The sequence below is a fragment of the Polistes dominula genome, unplaced genomic scaffold, assembly GCF_049000335.1.
Source record: "Polistes dominula isolate Pdom_NZ unplaced genomic scaffold, Pdom_raw_medaka contig_68, whole genome shotgun sequence".
Classification (NCBI taxonomy): Eukaryota; Metazoa; Arthropoda; class Insecta; order Hymenoptera; family Vespidae; genus Polistes; species Polistes dominula.
This window is the reverse complement of record NW_028301034.1, coordinates 1,630,793-1,657,347: the sequence shown is the minus strand read 5'-3', so window position 1 is coordinate 1,657,347 and position 26,555 is coordinate 1,630,793. Positions and strand designations below refer to the sequence as shown.

General features: G+C 28.3%; 1 protein-coding gene and 2 long non-coding RNA genes across 6 annotated transcripts in view; 2 read left to right on the top strand and 1 right to left on the bottom strand.

Moving 5' to 3' along the window:
- Positions 1-4,102: 4,102 nt before the first annotated feature.
- On the top strand, positions 4,103-5,653 carry LOC149031868 (uncharacterized). The gene is made up of 4 exons (XR_016177270.1): positions 4,103-4,170; positions 4,320-4,480; positions 4,616-4,703; positions 4,852-5,653. It is a non-coding gene; the product is annotated as an uncharacterized LOC149031868 (long non-coding RNA).
- Positions 5,654-6,330: 677 nt separating this feature from the next.
- LOC149031867 (uncharacterized) lies at positions 6,331-7,229 on the top strand. Its single transcript, XR_016177292.1, has 4 exons — positions 6,331-6,461; positions 6,611-6,771; positions 6,907-6,994; positions 7,145-7,229. It is a non-coding gene; the product is annotated as an uncharacterized LOC149031867 (long non-coding RNA).
- Positions 7,230-20,537: 13,308 nt separating this feature from the next.
- The window catches only part of PH4alphaEFB (prolyl 4-hydroxylase subunit alpha-1), a 282,808-nt gene continuing 276,790 nt past the window's right edge, over positions 20,538-26,555 (bottom strand). For all 4 annotated transcript variants that reach the window (XM_089174545.1, XM_089174547.1, XM_015333470.2 and 1 more), the window contains 6 exons: positions 25,953-26,125; positions 24,292-24,558; positions 23,855-24,079; positions 23,706-23,771; positions 23,454-23,619; positions 20,538-23,327 (listed from right to left, as the gene is read on the bottom strand). In XM_089174545.1, coding sequence (XP_089030671.1) covers positions 23,233-23,327; positions 23,454-23,619; positions 23,706-23,771; positions 23,855-24,079; positions 24,292-24,558; positions 25,953-26,125 — 992 coding nt within the window. In that variant the 3' untranslated portion in view covers positions 20,538-23,232. The remainder of the gene's footprint in view (positions 23,328-23,453; positions 23,620-23,705; positions 23,772-23,854; positions 24,080-24,291; positions 24,559-25,952; positions 26,126-26,555) is intronic.

Sequence of the window (26,555 nt, the reverse complement as noted above, 5' to 3'; positions counted from 1 at the left end):
AACAACTTTCTAATCAAAGTTTTGTTTTAGAGAACATTGGGTCAGTTTATAAGTGAATTTCGAAGAGGAAGGTACTCCAATAATTTATCTCGTACTTTTAAACAATAATCGATACTTCTATCAATTAATTAACAATTATATTAATACTCTAATACACTCTACTTATATTACAGGACAATTAAAACGACGAAGAGTCATCACTGCGCAGGTGTGATAAATTAATTCTATTACAATGAATAAAATAATAAAATTTAAACGTTATAATATTATAAATTTTCTTTATTAGGATTATTACTACAGTTGCACACGTGCTCGACATAAAACAAAGTCATATAAACAATTTTCTAATTAATGTTTTGTTTTAGAAAACAATGGGTCAGTCTGCAAGTGAATTTCGAAGGGAAAGGTACTTCGAATATATATTCCGTACTTTTAAACAATATTTGACACTTCTATCGATTAATTAACAATTATTCAAATATTTTAATACACTTTACTTATATTACAGCATAATTTAACACTCGAAGTCATCACTGCGCATGAACAATAAATTAATCATATTAGAATAAAAATAATGTTTAAATCCGAACGTTATAATCTTGAGTTTTCATTATTAGAATTATTATTACCGTTGCAGAAATAATCAACATAAGAAAAATCATAAACAACTTTCTAATCAAAGTTTTGTTTTAGAGAACAATGGGTCAGTCTGCAAGTGAATTTCGAAGAGGAAGGTACTCCAATAATATATCTCGTACTTTTAAACAATAATTAATACTTCTATCGATTAATTAACAATTAATATAATATTCTTATAAACTGTACTTATATTACAGGACAATTAAACACTCGAAGTCATCACTGCGCAGGAACAATAAAATAATTACGTTAGAATAGATAAAATAATAAAATCTGTACGTTATAATATTGAATTTTCTTTATTAGAATTTTAATTACCGTTGCAGAAATAATCAACATAAGAAAAATCATAAACAACTTTCTAATCAAAGTTTTGTTTTAGAGAACATTGGGTCAGTTTATAAGTAAATTTCGAAGAGGAAGGTACTCCAATAATTTATCTCGTACTTTTAAACAATAATCGATACTTCTATCAATTAATTAACAATTATATTAATACTCTAATACACTCTACTTATATTACAGGACAATTAAAACGACGAAGATTCATCACTGCGCAGGTGTGATAAATTAATTCTATTTCAATGAATAAAATAATAAAATTTAAACGTTATAATATTATAAATTTTCTTTATTAGGATTATTACTACAGTTGCACACGTGCTCGACATAAAACAAAGTCATATAAACAACTTTCTAATTAATGTTCTGTTTTAGAAAACAATGGGTCAGTCTGCTAGTGAATTTCGAAGAGAAAGGTACTTCGAATATATATTCCGTACTTTTAAACAATATTTGACAATTCTATCGATTAATTAACAATTTTTCAAATATTTTAATACACTTTACTTATATTACAGCATAATTTAACACTCGAAGTCATCACTGCGCATGAACAATAAATTAATCACATTAGAATAAAAATAATGTTTAAATCCGAACGTTATAATCTTGAGTTTTCATTATTAGAATTATTATTACCGTTGCAGAAATAATCAACATAAGAAAAATCATAAACAACTTTCTAATCAAAGTTTTGTTTTAGAGAACAATGGGTCAGTCTGCAAGTGAATTTCGAAGAGGAAGATACTCCGAAAATATATTCCGTACTTTTAAATAATAATCGATACTTCTATCCATTGTTTAACAATTATTTCATTATTTTAATATACTTTAATTATTTTTCAGATTGTTTCAACGCATATACATTAATTTAAACGTTACATACCTATTAACATACTTTGAATAGAAAATAATTTTAATATGAATTTATTTTTTCAATTTATCAGATAACTGTCTTCAACTTGATTGCGTTCCTAGATCGGAAGGTAATATAATATACTCCAATTACTTACATTGCAAATAAAATCTTATAATATTCATTAAAAATTTCTGTTTCAGAAGCGGTTCAATGGGTAGCGGGTAAATTTTTTGTTCGTAAAGGGTGGTACCATTTACAAATAAAGAATTTACTTCAGGGATGCGACCCTGCCCACGCGAGCCATGATTCTATCTTCTTACTCCCAAGGATAGAATCATGTTCATTTAACTTTTAAACTTGAACTACCGTCCTTTTTTTTTTCTTTTTTTCTTTTTTGGCTTTTTGATATGCATTGATAGATATGCATTTAGCATGGGAAACTGAAGCTTCATTGTAAGGGAAGGCATCTTCCGCTAATTGTTAGACGGACCCAAGGATTCATTTCTGTAAGTTCGCAATAGTATACGGTGTTGGACTGAACATTTAGTGTAGGTTTCTCCTAAATTTAGAGTCAGTGGACTAGTCCAATCGGGGGGAAACCACTTAAAAAAAAAATCGTGAAAAGTTCCGCTTTAAAAGTTACACCCATCCCCCCTTTTTTCCTATCCCTTTTATTGTTTAACTCTTTTTTATCCCTTTGTTTTCTGTTGCAGATTGGACTATGGTAAGGAAACGACCACAGGTGGACCAGAGGAGGACCATAAAGGCACCAGAAGTGGACTTTGTAATATAGGATAGTATAAAATAATTATTTGTATAAATAAAATGAAAATTTGTATCTTTATATAATTCTCTTTGTAGCATCGCACATGTGCGAACATCATTATTTTTCATGTATTTTCTTTATTTATAGGTTCCATGGAACAACTCATAATTTGTATACTCTTTTTAATTATTATACTTTATTTTATGGAGATTTAAAATTATGTATATAAATGTATATAGATTGTATTTCTATAAGTTGAAGTTATTCTAGGGTGTGTTAGCTTTAAGTACCATCAAAGATTTTATTGAATTTCTTTTCAGATTACACTCCTTGTTTATCTCATTCTGTATTTTTTAGTATTGAAATTTTTCTCTGGTATTTTCGATAATAATTTTAACGATTTTTCGGATGGTACTCTTATGGTGGGGCCTAAGAGTTAGATTCATTCCTTTGAATTATATTCGGATGTGAGCATCTTTAGGATGCACATCCCTCTTGGGTCTTCAGAAGCGGTTACCTCCTCGTGGTTAGACCTGGGCAATGGTATTTTACTTTCCATGTAATGTTTAACATATTTTGATATGTTTTACATTCTATTGCAAGTAAAATCCAGCCAAAGACCGCTTACCATAAACATTATAATTGTAATTAGTTTCTGTAATTTTCCAATGAACATATTTTTATTCCTTTCCTTGGCTCCTTCTATCCATTTCATCTCCAGAAACTAATTACCTTATAATGTTTTTTAATAACTTTTATAATGTTACAGGCATTACACCGATAAAACAAGAAATCTTTTATTGTAATATTTATTTTATTTAATTTCAGGATAAAATTATTTTTGTTATAATGCATATTTTATTTTTTAAAGCAGGTTTCTACTATCTCACAATTTAACATATATTAAATAGAAAACAATTTTGATATGTTATAAATTTGTGTTTCTTTTTTCGATTACAAATAAAATGTACACGTTATTCATAATTATTCTAAAAATAATGAATAGAATAAAGAGAATGTAGTATCTTATAGCATAGAAAATCATGTGGAATAATCTTCGTGTTTAAATCGTGTATAAACGTTATTGTGAATATTTTTAAAACAATTATGCATCTCTAAATATATTTCAATTGTGAGGATTCTTTATCAATACAGATTTTGGGAATTTATTCTTTCATATGCTACATTTCATATTGGACATTTTTCTATCGACAATTCTCTTCTATACGATTTTGTTTTTTTGTGCAAAACGACAAAGATCTCTTAATGTCTACATTGTCTTTATTCTATTCATCATTTTTAGAATATTTATAAGTATTGTGTACATTTATTAGAAAAATAGAAATGATTTTTAATTTATTTAATAAATAAATTATCATATGTAGTTTGACCAGCGTGGTCATGAGGAAGGTCAGATTCTGTCCGTGTAAGAAGCCGTGATGACCCTTTTCTTGTTCAAAAAAATGAATTAGCCAATCACAGCCAAGCTTTTGTCCGAATTCTTCAGTTTCATGGCGTCATTCGTGGAGAAAACATCGGAGTGTCATCGTCCCGTTAAGATCAGGTAATTAAAAGATATTTTGTAAAGTTTACATCTTCCTATTATAATATATAAAGGATGTAAGGATCAATTTTGATTTTTTGAGTATATTTTGACAATTTTTATGCTTCTATATCGTATTTTTAATCATTCAAAATTTTTCTTTAATATAGGTGGAAGGAAGACATACTGCGCATCATTTTCGCGCATGCAGTATTTTCGCGCCAGTCTTACGCGCCTGCTTTATGCATTGCAATATGGCGAATCTTTCGTATTTTTTAATCTGTGATCTGTATACTTGTTGCAGCGGATTTTGTTATCCCGTTAATTTCAGGTAATTGTTTCAATTAATATTTTAATGTACACTTTCCTGTTATATATTAAATGATATATAACGAATGTTATATATCAAATGCATACTACATGCATAATTTTTATATGTGAGTTTTCATATTTTACTTTCTTTTAGCTTTTTTAACATGGGAAGAGTTATAACACGAATACACTAATCTTTTAACCTTGTGGCAACTTTTTTTATCTTCTCCATATATGGCGAGGTGAGCATTATTTTTGTTTAATATAAGTATATAAGCATATAGAAATACTACAGAAAGAGTGAGAGAGAAGGAGTGAGAGAGAGAGGAAGAATAAGAAAACAATACACTCGACATATAAGTTATTATAAATGTGTATTTTTATTTCCAGGAATTTCTCGAGGAATTTTCTTCGTCGAATTTCCGACGACAAAACGTAAACAGCCGATAACATAGGTATAATAGCCGAGCATTCGACACTCCTGACATCTCCTCTAACAAGGTTACATAATAACGTACCTTATATTCGTCTTCTATCCTTCAACGAGACAACATCTACGAAAATAAAGCGTATTAAATTATTTAATAATTTTATTTCTAACATTATCATTTTGATTTTAATACTTTAGAAAGCTTTTCATTGCATAGAATAGTATAAGAACTGGTTTATTTTTTATGTTACTCTTTATTGAGTTTGCTCTGATACAATTATTGTTTTATTTAGACAACTTTAAAGATTTTTAATTAATATTTATACTAACATTGCATACTTGATATGTAATATTGCAAGCAAATAGTTGCATACTTTGATCAATTTCACAAATATTTAATAACTTTAACTTTTAATTATGTCAACTCTCATAGATTATTAAATTATTTTTTGATATTTACCATTGAATATTTTTGACAAAATATTTAACGGTTTTAATGTGTACCCTGCCTTCAGAAATGATTTACAGGAAATATTATAATATAGTCTCTAGTATGTTTCAGATTTTTTATTTAATTTTATTTTATACATCGTCATCCTAAGGGTAGGGGATACCCTCCTGCAATCATCAAAGAAGATTAAAAGTAAGTATATTTTACTATCATTCAGACAATATTGAAAAAAAGAATTTTCATAGAGGATAATGTCTCAATCAAAAGGTAAATCTGGAAGAGAAAAGTACATAGATCATATGTAATAAGTTATTAGATAACAATATGCACTTATATTAATTATTTAACAATTATTTTATCATTCTAATATTCTCTAATTACATTTCAGATTGTTTCTATGCATATACATTGGTTTAAACATTTCATATGTTTTAACGTACATTAAATAAAAAATAATTTGGATATGTTATAAATTTATGTTTCTTTTTTGATTAAAAAATAAATTGTTACTTGTTAATTATAATTATTCTAAAAATAATGAATAGAATAAGGAGGATGTAGACTAAAGATAATATGTCATCTTATAGAAATCATGTAGAATGATCTTCGTGTGAATCGTGTATGAACGTTATTGTAAATATTTTTAAAACAATATACATCTTATGTATCTCTGAAAGTATTTAAATTGTAAAGATTCTTTATCGATACAGATTTTTGGAATTTATTCTTTCATATGCTGCATTTCATATTAGACATTTTTATATTAACAATTCTCTTCTATACGATTTTGTTCTTTTGTGCAAAACGACAAAGATCTCTTAATGTCTACATTGTCTTTATTCTATTCATTATTTTTAGAATATTTATCAGTATTGTGTACATTTATTAGAGAAATAGAAATGATTTTTAATTTATTTAATAAATAAATTATCATATGTAGTTTGACCAGCGTGGTCATGAGGAAGGTCAGATTCTGTCCGTGTAAGAAGCCGTGATGACCCTTTTCATGTTCAAAAAAACGAATTAGCCAATCACAGCCAAACTTTCGTCCGAATTCTTCAGTTTCATGGCGTCATTCGTGGAGAAAACATCGGAGTGTCATCGTCCCGTTAAGATCAGGTAATTAAAAGATATTTTGTAAAGTTTACATCTTCCTATTATAATATATAAAGGATGTAAGGATCAATTTTGATTTTTTGAGTATATTTTGACAATTTTTATGCTTCTATATCGTATTTTTAATCATTCAAAATTTTTCTTTAATATAGGTGGAAGGAAGACATACTGCGCATCATTTTCGCGCATGCAGTATTTTCGCGCCAGTCTTACGCGCCTGCTTTATGCATTGCAATATGGCGAATCTTTCGTATTTTTTAATCTGTGATCTGTATACTTGTTGCAGCGGATTTTGTTATCCCGTTAATTTCAGGTAATTGTTTCAATTAATATTTTAATGTACACTTTCCTGTTATATATTAAATGATATATAACGAATGTTATATATCAAATGCATACTACATGCATAATTTTTATATGTGAGTTTTCATATTTTACTTTCTTTTAGCTTTTTTAACATGGGAAGAGTTATAACACGAATACACTAATCTTTTAACCTTGTGGCAACTTTTTTTATCTTCTCCATATATGGCGAGGTGAGCATTATTTTTGTTTAATATAAGTATATAAGCATATAGAAATACTACAGAAAGAGTGAGAGAGAAGGAGTGTGAGAGAGAGAGGAAGAATAAGAAAACAATACACTCGACATATAAGTTATTATAAATGTGTATTTTTATTTCCAGGAATTTCTCGAGGAATTTTCTTTGTCGAATTTCCGACGACAAAACGTAAACAGCCGATAACATAGGTATAATAGCCGAACGTTCGACACTCCCGAGATCTCCTCTACGAAGGTTACGTAGTAACGTATCTTGTATTTGTCTTCTATCCTTCAACGAGACAACATCAACGAAAGTAAGACGTGTTAAATTATTTAATAATTTTATTTCTAACCTTGTCGTTTTGATTTTAATAGTTTAAAAAGATTTTCATTGCATAGAATGGTTTAAAAACTTGATTATTTTTTATGTTACTCTTTATTAAGTTTGCTCTGATACAATTACTGTTTTATTTATACAACTTTAAAGATTTTTAATGAATATTTTTACTAACATTACATACTTGGTATGTGTGTGTTAATATACTAATATGCAATTCTTTTTATGATTTCAGAAAGACGTTTATCGTTCCATGGAAATCATACTAATCAATGGTGTTATAAACTACTGCAAATATACGTGCAGATATATTTCTTTCTTTTTTTCTTTCATTTTATAAGTTCATCAATTTTTATATGGATCTCCGACGCAGCAACCTCCCAGTGGTGAGATCCGGTAACCGATATTGCTTATGATGTCCATAGAATTTATATGGTACAACGTAAGCACTGTCGGGCCAATGGCTGACGTTTGATGCATTAGAAAATTTTAACTTTTTGCATTATTAATTAAATTGTAATGTGAATAAAAAGATTTATTGAATTAATTATTTAATTACACGTTGCAATTGTTCTTTAAATTTTATTCATTTAAATTCATTTCATTTATCGTAGTATTAAATTCCCATAAATAATTCAAGACACGTTCAATCGATTCTAATTAATTGTTTAAATGATTATTTATAAATATTGTACCTTGCTTAGTTTTACATTAATGCTATATCTATTCTTTCTTATAGGTATTCACGTAATTAGCATACTTCTGTAAAAATAACCCTATCGCGATTAAATATATTTTTTGAAAGATAGAATGCAATGTGATATTTGTTCGTTTGTATTTTATATTATTTTTCATATAGTTTAAAAGGTTGTGGTTACATTATTTAAATTATTTTTTTTATTAATAATTAAAACGTTAAAATAATAGTACAATTCCAGAATTTTTGAAATATGTAGTTTAAATAATTGAATTTTAAAATGAATAATATATTTTTCATTAGTAACGTAATAAATAAACAGAAGTACGCTATGACTTGCTTTAACTAAACTTTCATTTTCAGATCTTCAATTGTGGTTGCGTGCAATGCAATCTTAGAGTCAGTGTTTGTTTCGAACGAAGTTACATTTTTTCTATGCAATCGCATAGATTGTTTTAAAAATAATTACTAAACTCGATCACATTTAAAATCAATGCAAGAATTTGTTTAAATATTCTTGTTAAATGAAAAATAATTTGTTCGGTACGCGTGATTAGAATCATTAACACACTTTCGGCCAATTCGGTAGAAGAGGATTTGCGTTTTCGATAAAAATATTGTCATGGTCGAAAGTGTGAATTAATATCTTCATTTTTTCTGGATCATCTTTATCAACGAATCTGGGGCTTCGTCTGGATAAATCAACGGTTAGTATTATCTTGTAATTTGAATTATTACTTCTCATTTATTTTTTAAATCATGATTGTTTAGAATGATATGAAACATAATTAATTTTATATTGAATTTTTGATTACAGATCAATCATCAATTCAACGATTCAACGATACATCGATTCAACAATTCATCCAATTTGAATCCACTTCACGACATCATTCAACCAACAGCGAGGGGGACGAGTGTTTTGGAGCCATCGCAGAACTTCTTAAACCGTGAGTTTTTATTTAAAGTCCCTCCAGTGCCCAATCATGCCGAGGATGAAAGATCCAATATCGGCACGGGTTCCTGGTTGTATTCGTAGATGTGTTTTGTCCGAAACGAGCATAAGCGACCGTGAGTAAAATCTATGGTTTTGCTCACGAGTGATTCCCAATATATGTGATTTTTATATATATATGTGATTTTTATATATATGTGATTTATTTAGATTAGGCCAGGGTCTTCTTGTTTCATCGGTTTCAATTCACTTAATTAACACTTCAATTAATTATTTTACTTATTTTTTCTCTTTACGTATTTACTCGTGTTAGTAGTGGTGAAATCAAGCATTAATTTACTTGATTTCGTGCCAAGAAAGTATTTATAAATTGTTATACATGCACTGCTTCATAATTAATTTTTCAAACGTGATTAGTTTTTCAATCGTAATTTATTTCAATATATCGATACTTCGATATTGTTAATAAATGAGCAAGAAGACAAACCAAATTCGCGAACGGATAGATTCTGGCAATTAAGTGGTGGCTCAAAGCCCAGTTCTTTCATTAGAACAGCCATTTAGTGAAAGAATCGTCCGAGGTTTGCAAAAAATATCCATCATCACCGTAGAGTCTTTTAATACATCCTTACCTCGAAACTCTAATTGTTTCATATGGGGTAACTTTTTTTTTTTCATTCGCTTGTTTAAGTCATTATTCACCAAATGACTTGTAGAGTCCTTAGCCCGTTTAGATGAATTTTTATTAAAATCTTTTCTGATATATTTATATATGTGTTAATTATGTTTTTTTAGATCAGGCTTTTCAGCTTCTAATATACTAATTCCCCCTTTTCTCCCCCCTGTGCTTTCTTCGTTCTCATCGATGCGTGTTACCTAGGTGTTACACGTATTGGTGAGAAAAAAGTTTGTACGGGTTTTAGTTATTAAGTTTTCCTTTGGCGACTGTCATTGTGTTAGTGATTGCACGGTGTACATTGCACCTGTGTGTGCGTTATAGGTGGTGCATTGTACATCGTTTCGTGGTACTTTTTAATTAATACATCATTCAATATTCAGATAAATACTTGTACAGTCACGTGCGTGATGTGTACTTTTATTTTTATACTTATATTCCATTTTTCTCATTTTATTTTTCCTAATCGTTTTGAATAGTAGAGTTCCCACATTTATTTGTGGAAATTTAACAATACTTGTATTATACTAGTATGCTAATATATACTAGTATGTACCAGTATTTTTGCTTTAGTCATTATTGCAATAATCATTAGCCTTGGCAGTCGATTACAGCATTTGGTACGTAACCTTTTAGAATATAAGTTTAGAAAACGTGGTTGAACTAGGGTGTCGGAGGTGCCCCGGGGCATGCTCTCTAGTGTAGGCTTTTGCACCCTGGTGGAGTGTGTGAGAACCGTGGAGTGTATGTGTTGGTGTGTCTGTTTGCACTTTTTAAATATAGGTTGATAGGTAGGCAGGTAGCATACTTTTCTGAGTGTATGTGAATACTTTAATTTTAAGTAGGTAAGGACCGGGTACGGCAAAAGGTTTGGTTCCATTCAGGGTGGACATTCCTGCCTCCGGGGTTTTCAGCTAAGTATCAGCAAAGTTTTACACCTTTCACCATATCTTTTTTCTCTATTCTTTTTTGCTGATACTATGCATTATGTTAAGATAATTGTATCAAACAGTTCAAAAATACTTTGCAACCAATGAGAACATTAGATAGATCACCCAATATCTTTTGAACTTAGCAAAGGATTTTGAATTAGTTTTGATACTTAGTTTTTTAAGTATATTAACACTTGCACTTCGCGATCTTTATTATACTATATATAATATATTTCTTAATATTAGAAATAACATACACCTATACCTCGAATAAAATGAGAATATTACAGTTGTTGTAATTTTTTCTTTTTATCGAAACATTATTCACTTTTAATGTGCAACGTGTTAATCCTAGTTTGTAATAGGTTCATCATTTAGAAAAAAAGATATCTGCTGGAGCATTCGATTAAATGTGCCTGTGTAGTTGCGCACGATCGGTGAATTCTTTTGAGTCCATTGATCGTCCACAGGCTAGCCTGATTACTTTACGGGATTAATTAAATATTTTTTTACTATTGTACACATTTATTTTTTTTATATTTTTTTTTTTACACATAAATAAGTAAGTAAGAATTGTGTTAGAAAAAAATCGAGACGCACTTAGGTAGGAACGCAGTTGAGATTGCGTGTTGGGACTCGTCAGTGGCGTTTGGGATGATGCATTTGCAAACTTTGTCATATTTCAGTGGTTATATTATTTAGAATAAATCGATACTGTACGTTGCAAGCTCTTACCTCTCGTTAGGTTAAGTAAGAATAAGAATAAATAAAAAAATACCAGCGCAAAAACCTGCGGAAATAACAATTATTAATACCTGTGTTGATTCCTTCCCCAATTTTCTTTCAGCTTAGATCCAATTGCGTCTCGTATAATAAAATGCGTTTTATTAAACACGAGGGTTTGAGTCTTGTCGCGTATGGTGAGAACAGGTCGGGATTAGGTCGGTTTAGCTCAGGGACGATTTCATTCTTTCGATATAATCCACTGAAATATGCCCATTTTTGCGATGTATTGTTTTAAACGGTAGGGCGTTTTTTGACACGTAATTTTTTTCTTGCGTCGCACGTAGGGAATGCTCCATTGCAGTGGTCAGGGCACGAAGCAAAGAAGAGGCAAAATGCCGAAGAGGCCCCCACTAATTGTGGCTCAAGAGGGCAACTATTCGACTACGAGTTATTTTTCAAAGGATTTTTTAATAATCCTTTGATCGATGATTCGTGGTCATACCAAAATCCCTTTTTTACCCTTTATCACGTTGTCACTTATGCTCGTAGTAGTATTAGTTATAAGTTGTTCCTGAATGGAGATGATGGACCATTCCATCTCCCTGCTACGCTGTTCCACACTCGCGTTCGTGAAAAATTAGAGTCTTTTAAATACTAGAATCTAGATTTTGCTATTTTTATTTAATTAATAGAGTCATTGCATTTTTTCTTATTTAATTCAAAGTCGAGTCATTGCAGTTTTCTTATTAGATTAAAATTCGAGTCTTACACACCCCACCACACACAAACACATAGCAGTTTTTTTATTAAATTAAATTAAAAGTCGAGTCATTGCAGTTGTTTTTATTAAAATAAATTAATAGTCGAGTCATTGCATTATTGAAGTATATAAATTAGAGTATTTTCTTAGATATTTTTCATTAAATTAGAGACACGATCGTTTAAATTGTGTGGACGTCCATGGATTGCTGCAGCTTGCACAAAAGAGTGCATTTGGATACAACGATGGAAGAAGAGGATATTTCTGCATTCAAAAATGCAGATAAGGTCAACAAAAAGGTTTTATCATTCTGAGTGATTCAAATTGAATTAATAAATACATTAATCAAAGTATAGAATAAATAAATATTTGCAATATTTTTTAATACCATTTAAATTCATTTCAATTTTTTTTCCAAGATATAATAATTTATTGAATATGTTTAATGTAATGTACTATATTTTTTATTGCATCCAAAAGTTACATAATTCTTTTTTTTACATAGTCTCTTAATTCATTTATACATTTTTTTTATTGAATATATAGTCATTGATTTTTATTTTAAATAATAAACAAATAAATAAAAAGAAAATTTGAATCATTCTGATTAAATGCACTGAAGAGTGCATATGAAAATCGCAGTAAGTACATGCCTGCACTAAAAAGTGCATATGAAAATCGCAGTAAGTACAAATATACCTGCTGAATGCAGATGAAAATACCTGCTAAGTGCAGATGGAAATACCTGCTAAGTGCAGATGGAAATACCTGCTAAGTGCAGATGAACATACAGTAAGAATATACATTTTTTATTCAGAATAATAAAAAAATGAACGAATGATTACATTAATAAAAGTATTTAATAAATAAATATTTGAAATATTTCTATCTAAGTAATATTTTTTTTTTAACCAAAGATATTTATCTAATAACAATTAGAAAATTTCATTTCAATCTATATATAATAATTAATTTATATTTACATAGTGCAAATTAATGAAAAACTATTTTGAATTATTCTGATTAGAAACGTATAAGTCTTACTAAATAAACGGAATAAAAGGAACGGCAGCCAGCACTTATAAGTGCATATTAATATGTCCGGAATGTACATTTTTATTCCATAATTATTTATAAATAAATACCAAATGAAAGAGTTAATAAATTCATAAGAGAGAGTGTGGGAGAAATATTCTTACTATACATAAATATTTAAAGAAAGATTTTATAAAAGATGTATGGAAGAGAAATAATGAGTAATATGAAGATGATTAATATATTTTTTAATTTATTATATATAAAAGTAGAAAGATTAGTTTTTTCGAATAAAAATGTATAGTTCTTGGTACATAGATGAAACAATTTAAAAGGCTTGCCTGCACTTAAAAGTGCATATGAAAATCGCAGTAAGTACAAACATACCTGCTAAATGCAGATGAATATAATTGCTAAATGCAATCGAACATACCTGCTAAATGCAGATGAATATAATTGCTAAATGCAATTGAACATACCTGCTAAATGCAGATGAACATACAGTAAGAATATACATTTCTCATTCAGAATGATCAAAAGTGAATAAATGAATGCACTGATAAAAGTATTTAATAAATGTTTATTGAAAATATTTCAATCTTCATAATATTTTTTTAACTACAGAAATTTATCTAATAATAATTTAGAAAATTTCATTTAAATCTATATATAATAATTTATATTTACATAGTGCAAATTAATGAAAAACTATTTTGAATCATTCTAATTAGAAACGTATAAGTCTTGCTAAGCGAAATGAAAATACACAAAAGTACAGCCAGCACATGCGAGTGCATATAAATATATCAAGGGTGTGCATTTTAATTCTAAAATTATTAACAAATAAATATGTAATTGAAAGATTTGAGGAAAAAGTATTTTTATGAAATATATAAATAAATAAATATCAAAGTTTTTCTAAGAAATGAAAGCAAAGAGAGATGATACAAAAATCATTTGACTATTTTTACACAGATTTATAATAGAAGAAATGATTTAATTGGAATAAAAATGCATAAGTCTTGATATATAAAGAAACCTAATTAAAAGGCTGTCCCACACTCTCGAGAGTGTGGATTATACGAATAAGTTGAGAACAGGGAGCCCAGGCTTTGCATACGGGATTGTAAATGCACCTGGGTGATTATCAATCTTGTAGATTTTAATTTGGAATAATTTTCCCTTGGCATTTTATTTTTCTATTTTTTATGTAGATTTGTATTATAATTCCCGTAGAGTAGGGACACCCCTCTCATACAGCTCATAGAGCTGTGGGTAATGTAAGGTAAGCCTTACATACCCTTCATTCATGTTCATTCATAATTGCGTCTACATATATAATCGCACTCTTCGACGATTAGTAGTACGCTTCATCTAAATTTCATCCTAATCACAATTGCTTCCACGAGGGTATATCCCTCTTACGTGGTCGCAGAAGAACATTATCACCTTGTTTAGATTTGTGTATTTTTTTTTTTTTTATATATGGGCTAATCGGATTAGTCCCATTAGTTAGAGTCAATCATCCTTTCCCTTGAAAAATTAGTCATATTATTCCGATTAATTATCTATGAGACTTGATTAGCTTAGAATCTGTTAAAGCAAGCAGTAGCAATTAATTAATTATCAAATTTTGTTTCAATTATTATTTTTCTATATTGAATTTCAATTTTGTCTTCCTTTAAAATTTCATATTGAATTGATATTTCATTTGAATTCATATTTATTTAAAATATGTATTTCGAAAATTGTGAAATTGTATTACTATTTTTTTGTTTTTTAATAGTTTACTAGAAATCAAAAAGTGTCTTGTACATAAATGATGTAATACATGTATATCAGACACTTGATGTAACTACATACTTCGCGTAAACATAAATTTAATGAAATAAAAAATGTATGTTATCTATCGATCAAATGTATATTTGATCTCGATATGGTTATGGTTATGGTGATATGCATAATTGCGTATGCATTTTGTAATACGACGTAAGGTGCAATATTGTTTTTTTTTTTTTCCTTTTGAAAGCGGTGTTAATTAATTTTGAAATATTGTGAAATATTCACAATTGATTAAGTTTTTTATAATGTGTCTTGAATTATTTTCTATGTGTATTTGTAATTGTATTAATCAATTAATAATTTCGTATGAAATTGAAACATTTTTCTATTCATATATTTGCATATTAAAAAAAAAGCATGAATCAGAGACATGCATTTTTTCATATTCATTTGTGATTAAAATATAGAAAAACACATTTTCTAATGCATCGAGAATTCGATATTTTTTAATGTCCACCTTTTGGTCATTTAAAACTTTTTTTTTTTTTTAAATTGGAAATTTTTGGTCGGGGATTCTACATCGAATTTCATTTTTCCACACATGCCCTTTTCATCTAGTTTTTTTGTTACAGAAGTGGAATACAAAAATAAGAAGACAGAAGACAAAGATTATTGGCAAGATCGATTCTAGTGTTTGTTGTTTGTGTTGTTGTAGTAGTGTGGTGGTGGGTTTTGTATCTGAATATATGAATGTATGAATGTAATGAATCTATTTGTGTGTGTGTGTGTGTGAACAATTTTCATTGATTTTTTTTTTATAAATCTTTCTACATTGTTTCTATTCACAGGTAGAAATATTGTTAATAGCATCTGAAGAGGATTAGTCTTAGATAGAATTATATATTAAATGATAAGATAATAAAATAAATGATTGATTTATGATGTTATAATAAGATGAGTAATGTAAATAGAATTTTTTAAATTATTTTAATCTTATAAAAGAATAAAATATAAATTTAATAATCATAAGAAAAATATTTTAATCCAACGAGAAATTAAAATATTTTTATCAGGTTTTAAATAATATAAGGAGTATTTTTTATAACATTACGAATTCTTATTATTATTAAAATAATAGTCAATGCACTTTAGTGCACATAAATGCGTGCGTTCATATTGTAATACTTTGCGTGTTACATTGTAAGTTCACATTTTTGCATTTGTTTAATAGGAACTTGCGTTTGTTTAGTAGGAACTTGCGTTTGTATAATAGGAACTTGCGTTTGTTTAATAGTAACTTGCGTTTGTTTAATAGTAACTTGCGTTTTATATTATTTAAAGTTCCAATCGAATCTACGTCACAGCTTTTATACGTTTGCGTTAATTTAGGATTGTAAATCGGGTAGGTAGGTCGATTTAAAACGATGTACATGATTTTTCATCTAACTTAAATAATAAGTTGGATAAAAAATTTGGTGACACGTTTTTCCGGTTGAATTTTAGAAATTTCTTTGTAACAAATGACTAATGAAATGTACTAGTTAGAAAGATAATTATAGAAGTAGAGTCTTAGCCCGTGGGTCTCCGAACACAGCAACCTTCTCGCGGTGAGACCTGGGTCGATATTACTTGTGATCTATTCCAAATCTAATTGTAAATTATGTAACGCAAGTACTATCGGGCGAATGGCTGTGTTAGATTCAATGTAAAATCTATTTACATGTTTAAATTATTATTAACTTTCTTTTGGTCCTTCTGACACATGAATTTTATTAAAAATAATCAAATGAATCTTAGATTTATCAAATAATTTGTTAAACTAGAGAACATTATATAATTTATGATAGAAATAATTGCTCAAGACTAAAAACTTTTAATTATTTTGGAAGCAGGCTTTCAAACGAAACAAAAAATTTGTTATTCTATCTTTTCTTTAAATTTACTTTTATATTATAAAATATAATAAAACATAATTCCATACTTTCTGTGTTCTCATTTATGCGTGTGCCCAGGTGTTACACGTATAGGTGAGAAACAGTTAGTGTGGGTTTAGTTTTAGTTTTTTTCCCTATTGGCGGCTGTTATTGTGCTAGTGATTGCATGATGTACTTTACACCTGTGTGTGCGTATTAGGTAGTGTGTATTGTACATCGTTTCGTGATATTTTTTATTCATTTAATACATCATTAAATACTTAAAGCATTACTTCTACATATCTATCTTCATTCTTATATTTGGATTAAATATTTCTAGTTTTTTTAAATAATCGTTTGTATAGTAGAGTTACTGCATTTATTTGTGGAAACTTTGATATACTTGTATATTACTAGTATGCATACATATATACTAGTGTATACTTGTATTTTTGCTTTAGTTTTTTATGCAATAATCATTAGCCTTGGCAGTCGATTTTAGCAAAAAGTACGTATACCCATTAGCATATAAGTTTATAAAACGTGGTTGAACTAGGGTGTCGGAGATGCCTCGGGGCATGCTCTCTAGTTTAGGCTCTTGCACCCTGGTGGTATGTGTGAGAACCGTTGAGTGAGTGGGTGGGTATGTATGGTTTTTTTTTAAATGAGTAAAAATATGGATAATAGGTAGGCAGGTAGCATACTTCTCTGAATGAATGTGAAAACTTTAATTTTAAGTAGGTAGGATCCAGGAAAGGCATTAGACTTCTTGCTTCCACTCCGGAGTGGAAATTCCGCCTCCTGGTGTATACAGAATTGTTGCAAAATTTTGATCATCTCATTCTATTATGCTTGATTTGTTAATTTATTTTGTAACTATTCTGTGATCTTTATTATGTATCATGATTCAAAGGTATTTGCAACCATTTGAAAGATTCATTTCTACTTCGATTTTATCTCGAACGAGATAGAATCGAATAAAATTCGCAAATTCTTTGATGCATTTGATACTTAGTTTTTAGTATTTCAGGATTAGCACTACGCACTATCGCGATTTCGTCTTACAGCTGGAGATATTTGATATAATTAAATATAACATATTAATGAAATGAAAGTATTGCAAGAAAATGCATTGCATTTATTGCACTTTTTATTTCAATTTGATTTTATACTCGACGTTAAAAGTGCGAAGTGTTATTAGATCATCGAGGGAAATTATTATCTGCTTGGACATTCGTTTAAATGTGCTCGTGTATGGTCAATGAACTGTAAGTTCATTGATGGTCCACGAGCTAAAAAAGTGTTTGCGAAATGTAAATTAATTTTGTAATAATTGAGAATTAGAATTATAACAAATACGAGTTTATTTGCAAAATTAGTATGAGAGATCTTATCTTGCTCGCGCGTAGAAAATGTCCAAATGCAGTTTTCATGGAATGAAGAAAGAAGAGGCTTAAGGGTTCATTCTGGTTTATACGCCGAAAAAAAAGGCTATTTTCACGATTTTTTGTTAGGCTTTGTTGGATACATATACATATGAAAGTTGTTGGGTATGATAAATACACTCTAGAAGTACAAGAAAATTTTTTTTTTAATTGTTTTTAACATTTTTTGACATTCAAAATGGCTGACAAACGTGAACCCTTCGAGAGTAGGTATGCTGTTGGTGGGCATCGAAATTTGAGAAAGGGTGATCTAAAACAAAAAAATTAAACGGTTTTAAATTCAGTATGACAATGGCTATCGGGTATGCTAAAACTATCAATTTTTATGAAAACAAAACAAAATTACGGCCATTTTTTCGAAAAATAAAAAAATCTACGATTTTTTTCGCACTTTTGTAAAAAAAAAATAGTAAAAATTAAAATTTTGACTTGGTTGTAGCATGCGAGATAGCCATTCATGTTTAGAGTATGTGGTTTAAATTTCAGAAGGATCGGTTGAGTAGTTTCGGAGATATCATGCCCGCCAACCGAGAAAACGTTGTTTCGAGAAAACGCGTTTAACAAATTTTTAAAAAGTCTGACTTTACCTTATTCTGCGATGCCTGCACCATATAGTATGCCTTCTGCTTCTTCAAAATACTCATTTTCTTCCATTCTAGTCTTTTTTCGTTGTGTCCTGGCCTCTTTTGAAGATTCTCCGCTCAAACGATTGACTGAGTGCACACGCGTGTTGTCGCGATTACTAGCGTAATTGACTGCGATAGGGCCAATTTTTATCCCCAAAACGTGCATTATTTTCAGTATTGGATCAAAACCTTCGTTGAATATACAAGCTGCCAATTTACAAGCTATTTCAATAATTTTTTTTACCAATTAATAGGTGTTTAGGCACCATAGCCCAAACGCATTTGTTGAGAAGCACTCATTATTATTTTGAGTGTGGTTACCTAAACATCTTTCAAGTAATTCTGTTTTTGTCAGGTCAACATCAACCTTTTGTTTTTTGCAGCTATATTCATGCAGAGACATTTCCACTTACACAACCGCAAATGGTTTGTCCCCTCTCTCTGTAATATCTCTATGTGTTTGGGTCGCAAAATAATATACTCAGACTGCTCGGATCGTTCTAAAATTTTTATATGATAATTCTACATATGTCTACTTTCGAAAAATGCAAAAAAAAATTGATTTTTTTAAAATGATAAACCAGAATGAACCCTTAATGCCGAAGAGGCCCCCACTTAAGTGTGGCTCAAGAGGGCAACTACTGAGGCTATTGAGTTATTTTCAAAGGTTCAACAGCAAGTTCGAACCTTTAGAGAATGGCTCTCTAGTCATATTTTATATTTTATTGTTTTACTTTTTTTTTTGCTTGTCGTTAATTTCTAGTTGTAATTGGAGATGATGGACCATTCCATCTTCTTGGGACACCAAATGCGTGTCTATATCGTCAAAAAGATGCATATGTGTTTAGTTAGTTCGAGTCAAAATATTTAAATTCCTTTTTTATTACATTTTGAAACCTAATTATCGTCTTTTAATATTAAAGTAATCTCTCTTTTTTTTGTCATTAAGATTTTTCACTTTGATCGCATTTTATTAAATTTGTAATTTATTCTTTTCTATATATAATGCAGTTTATATAAAATTATTAATTTTACAATAATTAATAGATATTATTTTCTCTAGTAATTTAATACTTGTACTTTTACTTTTTTTTTTTTTTTATTTTATGTAAATTTCAAATCACGCGTTTAAATTCAATTTTATTTTTTTTTCTTGATAATTTTTTTAATTCCTAATATTTCACTATTCATAATTAAACTAGAAATCTTGTTGTTTTTATTAATTTTATTTCGAAAAAAATGAATTTTATGATTTATTTCATATTACAATTTTTTATATTGTTGAATTAATCGTAAAATAAATTTTTAAATATTGTCTAAAAGTGATTTAAGAAAAATATGATATAAAATATAAATCGTTAAAAAAAATATTACGATTGATAAGAGAAATTATTAACAAAGTCTTTTTTAATGCAAATATCTAACGAAATATTCTATTATAATTAAAAAGAAAAAAACTAACGTAACAAAGTTAAAAATTTTTACTTTTAGATAATATACAAATTAATTATAGAAAAAATTATAATATAAGACAAGTTATAAATAATTGAATTTTATTTTGAACGAAGTAATGAGAGGATTATTCGTAAGTTTGTATATAGAAAAAACAAACAAAAAACAAACAAAAAACAAAAGGAATACAGAAAATCAATTCGAGATTTGTAAAAGTTTATTGATCGTCGTTGAATTCTCGGTGGAACGCATTATTTCGATCATTGCGAACGAACTTAAGAGCTAAGCGTTTAACGTTAGAAAAATTTGCGATAACTGGAGGATGATTTATATTATTCATTATTATATTTCTTTCGTTTATTTTTTATCCGATGATTTGATAAAATGAAATGATAGTGTAAGATTCGTTCAATCTTGATTGTATATTTTTATTATTTTTTTGTTCTTCTCCAAGTTACACGCAAATTGTTTTTATTTCGTAACGCGTACGAGAAAACTCGCTTACAAGATAAGCTACTTTGGCCTTTTGTCAGGCTAACAATAATCGTGTGCGATAACAACGCATTTTAACAACACGCGAATGCGCCTTCGGTCGATCGAGAATACGAATGCTTTACGTAAGTTGTATACATGCTTTTTTTTTCTTTTTTGTACAATTGTAACATATTACATGATAATGAAAAATGTAAATTTGTTTAAAATTTGAAATTGAATAGATAGGCTTGACTAGGTTTTGTAACCTTTGACTCGTTACAATCTGACGTAATTATTTTTTAAATGTAAAACGTTAGGAACGTCATGTTTATACAATTATATGAAAAATTGTATACACTACTTTTATATATATATATATACGTGCATAAACGTTTAAATAAATTGTATATTACTTATTACGTTGGTTTCTTGCAATATAAATATTAAAATATATGAATTAATATTTTTTTTTTGTCTAATATGTTTAACGATTTTTTATAATGATTGTACGATAGAAAATTATGTTTAAAATGTAATATAAAATTTTAAAGGATTTCAATTAATTCTATTTTTTGTTTGATGGTTTTTAAAAATTCAATGATTTTCTTTAATGATCATTAAATTAAAAAAAGGAAGAAAATCACGTTTACAATACAACAATCGCATTCTCAATGCCGTGATACATTGTCTCTTAATTACTCTTTTATCTCGTATCTGTTACTTGCATCATAACGTTTCCACGAATCATGTTTGCTTACATTCATATACGTATGATTTATGGAAATAATTCGTTTACTTAATTAAGAAATTAAAAAGAGTTTAAGAGTGGAGTATAGAAATAAGTGACTGTAGCTAAGGGTACGTTCGAATTAGGTAAATATTTTATAATTGAGGAGAGTATATCTCTATTCGATTGATAAACTCTATGAACGACATTCGTCTTATTTCCTAAAGTTCGATATCACTGTGGAATTAAAAAAAAAATCTATCATGTTCTGTCATATTTTGTTTAAGTTCATTTACAAGTAATTCTTATACAATTTCGTTTATTAATCCTTCGCGAACGATAAATCTATATATATATATATATGTGTAAGTAATTTTGAAAGTAGATTCAATCAAATAATTGAGTAAAAGAATATATATTTTATTTATTTATTTTATAATATAAATAATTCTCTAATTTAAAAATAAATCATAAAATTTATTTTTTACCAACTGTTTTGTATTAATACAGTTTCATAATTACAGTACACATAAGTATATTTAGTTTAAACAATAAGGATAGCAGATAAACGCAGATATAAGTACGGCTTAAACAATTGATATGAAGAATTTTTAATTGATACTTTTTCATGTAAACAAAGATTAAAAATCCTTACGATAGATTTATTATACATATACGTATATAGAAGTTCTTTTTTTGGAAGGTATCATTATATCCTTCAGTTACAAAAATTAATTTGTTCGCGAAGGATTAATCGCGAAGAACGATTAAATGTATTAAACTATAAAGTATATCCTAATCGTATTATATTTACAAAAATTGAACAAACACTAAAAGGAAACACACAAATGTTTCTGTCTACAAAAATATTTCGAACTATGTGACGAAGATAATCCTCTTCCAATAATAATTAAATGTTCTTTGTCGTGTAAAAACTCATTAGTTACATAATTATTATACTTTGTTCATAGATCTTTTTAGCAAAATGAAAAAAAAAGTATAATCCTAGATATTTATTTCTTTACAAATAGTAGTATTTCTATACGAGTCTTAATAAGTATACAGAAATTGTTGATATGTATAAAAGAAAAAAACCCAATAATAATCCATACATCCTTCTCTACAAAAATGTTTATTTCATGTGATAGGAATGTTGAGAATAAAATAATAATAATAATAATAATAATAAATCCATTTAAAAAGATTATTACTATTAATTTCTGAAATAAATAAAAACGATGGGCAGAAACGAAGTATATTATCATTATTTGGTTTAAAATTTCATTTTATAAATACTTATTTCAATAACGATTAATGAAATTATTTTTTACAATCGTAAGAATAAAAAAGTGATTGAAAATGAATTTCTCGTTTATCGTAAAATCGTCGATTAACATGAAGATTTTCTTCAATGTTTTTTTTTTTTTTTTTTTTTTTTTATCTTTTCTAGACGATGAATTATTATTGCAATTATTTTTGCAAGAGATGAATTCTTTTAGCTTTTTAATAATAGCCACGTGTCGTTTTTTCGTAACTTTAGCATAAAATCGAGCAAAAGTAGTTAATTAAACTGCGACGAGAAATTGTTCGTTTCTGGTCATTGTTATTTTGCGAATAATTTAAAAATATTTCATTAGATCGTTTGAAATAACATTAACGAATCAATTTAATCGCATGCTTCATGGAATTTTTTTCAATGCCTAACGTCAGCTTCATCTGTTGATTGATTTTCTAAGGTGCAAGGCCTAAGAAGTTCCTGTCCTCTTTCGTGAAGCCACTTGTTAGCAACTGAAATGTAAATAAATTAAATATTAATATATAAAAAATAGTAGAGAACGATTCGGATATTGATTGGTTTCATATATATATATATATATATATAAAAAGAGGATAATAAACAGAATATAATTATACCCCATTTCGATCCTGTAAGTACTGGACAAGCTGCGTGTCTTGTTTTGAAATCACCCTCTCCGTTTGGTTTCAAATTGTACCAAAATGCAGCACTACCTTTTCTAGGCCAAAGGGATATATTAATAGCCGTAAACACGGTACCACCTCCTTGCTCTACATCGCTCATCTGTAAATTAATTAACGTTATCTATATCGTAGTAAAAAACGAAATTTATTATATTTGTTATATTATTATTATTATTCATTACTTACGTAATATAAAACTGTGGCAATACGATTTCCAGTTCCTAAACTCTTGAAAGCATTAGTTTCTTCTTTCTAAATATATATAAAACACAAAAGATAATATTTATTATATAATATAATTTGAATTTATAGAATAATTTGAAGTATGAACGTACCCTAGCAAAATCAAAATGAGGCTCGTAATGACCACCGATACCATAGTTTACAACTTGTAACTCTTCTGCAGTATCCACGGTCAAACTGGTCATGTGCTCGACACGTTTGCTCACAGCTGCTACGTGCTTATGCTCGTGTTCCTGAAGCCACGCACTTTTGCTTATTCTGTAATTGGCAATTTCAAGTGCACCAGTTTTGTAATTTTGGACGGTGGCACGTTTAAACTGAAATTTAAAGATACAAATTTGTAAATACCTTACAAAGTTTCTACTAATTTATTTTCTACGAATTATTTTTCATTTATAATTACGGCTAAATCGTAAAAATTTACAAACATCATATATTATGTATACATATATACATAATATATGAATATATTATAGTATTATTATAAATATAAATACGTATATTTTATTTATCATTATTTTTTGTTTACCCTGGGTTGAGCCATTCTTTTGATCGTTTCAATTTCTTCGTCATAAATGACGTTATGATAAACGACAATCCTAGGATCAAGATAAGCTTCCTCTTCCTTGAACGGGGCTATTTTAAGGAAAGGAATTCCTCGATCGACGTAACGACACTTTAGATCCTTCTGTATTTCCGGTGGAATGGAAACTTCACCGCGGCATAACATCTCGTATCTTTCCCTCTCTGTCATTTCTTCCCAAGTTTTAACCTTTTCCTCGGTAACAGTAAAGTTCTGAAAAAGAAAAAAAATATCGAACATATTAAATAATATTGATCTAGTTTTATGAATAAATCATAATTATTGATGATTTGTTTTAAATATGTCAAATTATTGGATTGATAAATGCAAATGGGATCTAATTTATTCGTGTTTGAATTCATTACTCGTAATAATTCTAATTAATTGATGTTTAATAACATTATTTTCTTCTAATCAAATAAATAATTAATCAGATATGGTGTGAAAATAATATATCTTTGATTGGTACACTTTAACGTTTGTAAACGTAAGAGAAAAAAAACAACTTGTTACAAATTCAAGGATTACTGGTATAAATTTACCTTCGAAAGCTTTCAAACTCATTCATGAAAAGTGGGAACATGAAAATCGAGTAAACAAGCTGTCGACCCATATAAATTTGTGGAAAAGCGTTTCAACGATGTTGGATGCTAAACTCGTATTAAGGATATAATACTTCGGTTTTGCATTGCAGCACGTTAAATGTGGGATGTTGTAAATTGAAATGTTGAGAAAAAAAAAAAATCATTTCATCCAAGTAATTTCTTAGAATAATATATAGGTCATTGTACTTATTTTTACACTACGAAAGAATTCTATTATTCGTTCATACTGTATCGATCTAATTACAACGATTTAACAATTAAATTTATCTAATTAAACCGATTAAAATGATCTACCGTAGTATGGGATTAGAAAAATTCAATGAATATTTTTATTCACTTCATATTATATCCAAATGTTGTTTTTTGGATTTGTTTGAAAAAAACTTAGTTCAATTCTTTCACGAATAGTTTTACAATTGAAAATGGACGTTCCGTATACAATGGATTTCAAAATAACCCCACAAGTAAAAATCCATCGGATTTAAATTCGGTGAGAAGTTAAGACCGACAGGCGCAGCAATAGGACTTCCATGACCTGTCCATTTATTCGAAAATCGATTGTTCGGAAGTTGTCTAGAAATTCAGCTAAAATACTCGCTGACGGTTCGTCGTCTATTTCAAGAATTATTATAGCTATGCTAAATTTGATATGGAAAAAAAAACAAATTAAATAGGTCATATGTTAAACAGGTCACTGAATTGTGACCCATTCAAATATTTCACAATTATTACAAAACACCATGTACATCATATCCTATTATTTTTGTTTTTTTTATTTACAATCATTTAATTCCTTCGAAATAGTTTTATTTAATTTTATAAACAAATATTTTATATCCAATTGTAACATTAAAGTATTTGTTTATAAATGTTCGATATGTTTTTATATTATTTGCAAAAAAGAAAAAAGAATGATAACTTTTATTTATAATTTCATATGTAAACAATTTCGAATTAATTTGTTTATTCGAAGGAAATAAAATATGTTTGTGTGAAACGTACCTGTTCCGGTATTGCTGTATCATCTCGTCCATCCTCTCCACGTTTCTTTTTCATAAGATTCGCTTTACTTTGAATTTCTTTTTGATAATAAGCACGATTACCAAGTGCCCTTTCGTGAGTTGGTACTAATTCCAAAAGTTCATTTGTCATGCTGAGAGCACGTGCAACATTACCTGTAAACAATAATTATTGTTTTTAATATTATCACATATCGTTCATTTATAATGAAAAAAATTGTTGCTGATATATTTACGATTTAATTATGCTTTTTATATTATAATATTTGTGTTATTTGTTAAAAGATATTTCTCGTAATCTTTAATTATTACCTTTTAATATTTATCTTAAAAAAAAACTCATCTAAATTGTTACACTTCATCGCAATTCTATGCAAAATAACTTTACAATTAGTTTTAAGGTATACACTTATTGTTAGTTAATAGATACTAGCATTAATTTTCTACTCTTTAACAGTTATGTATTATATAATCGTATTAAGTAGAATTTCGAATATAGAAAATTCATACGTACAGGAATTAACAACCATTTTCACTCCATTAATGTTCGATTTAGATTGTATGGGAAGTGATTAAAATCAAATCT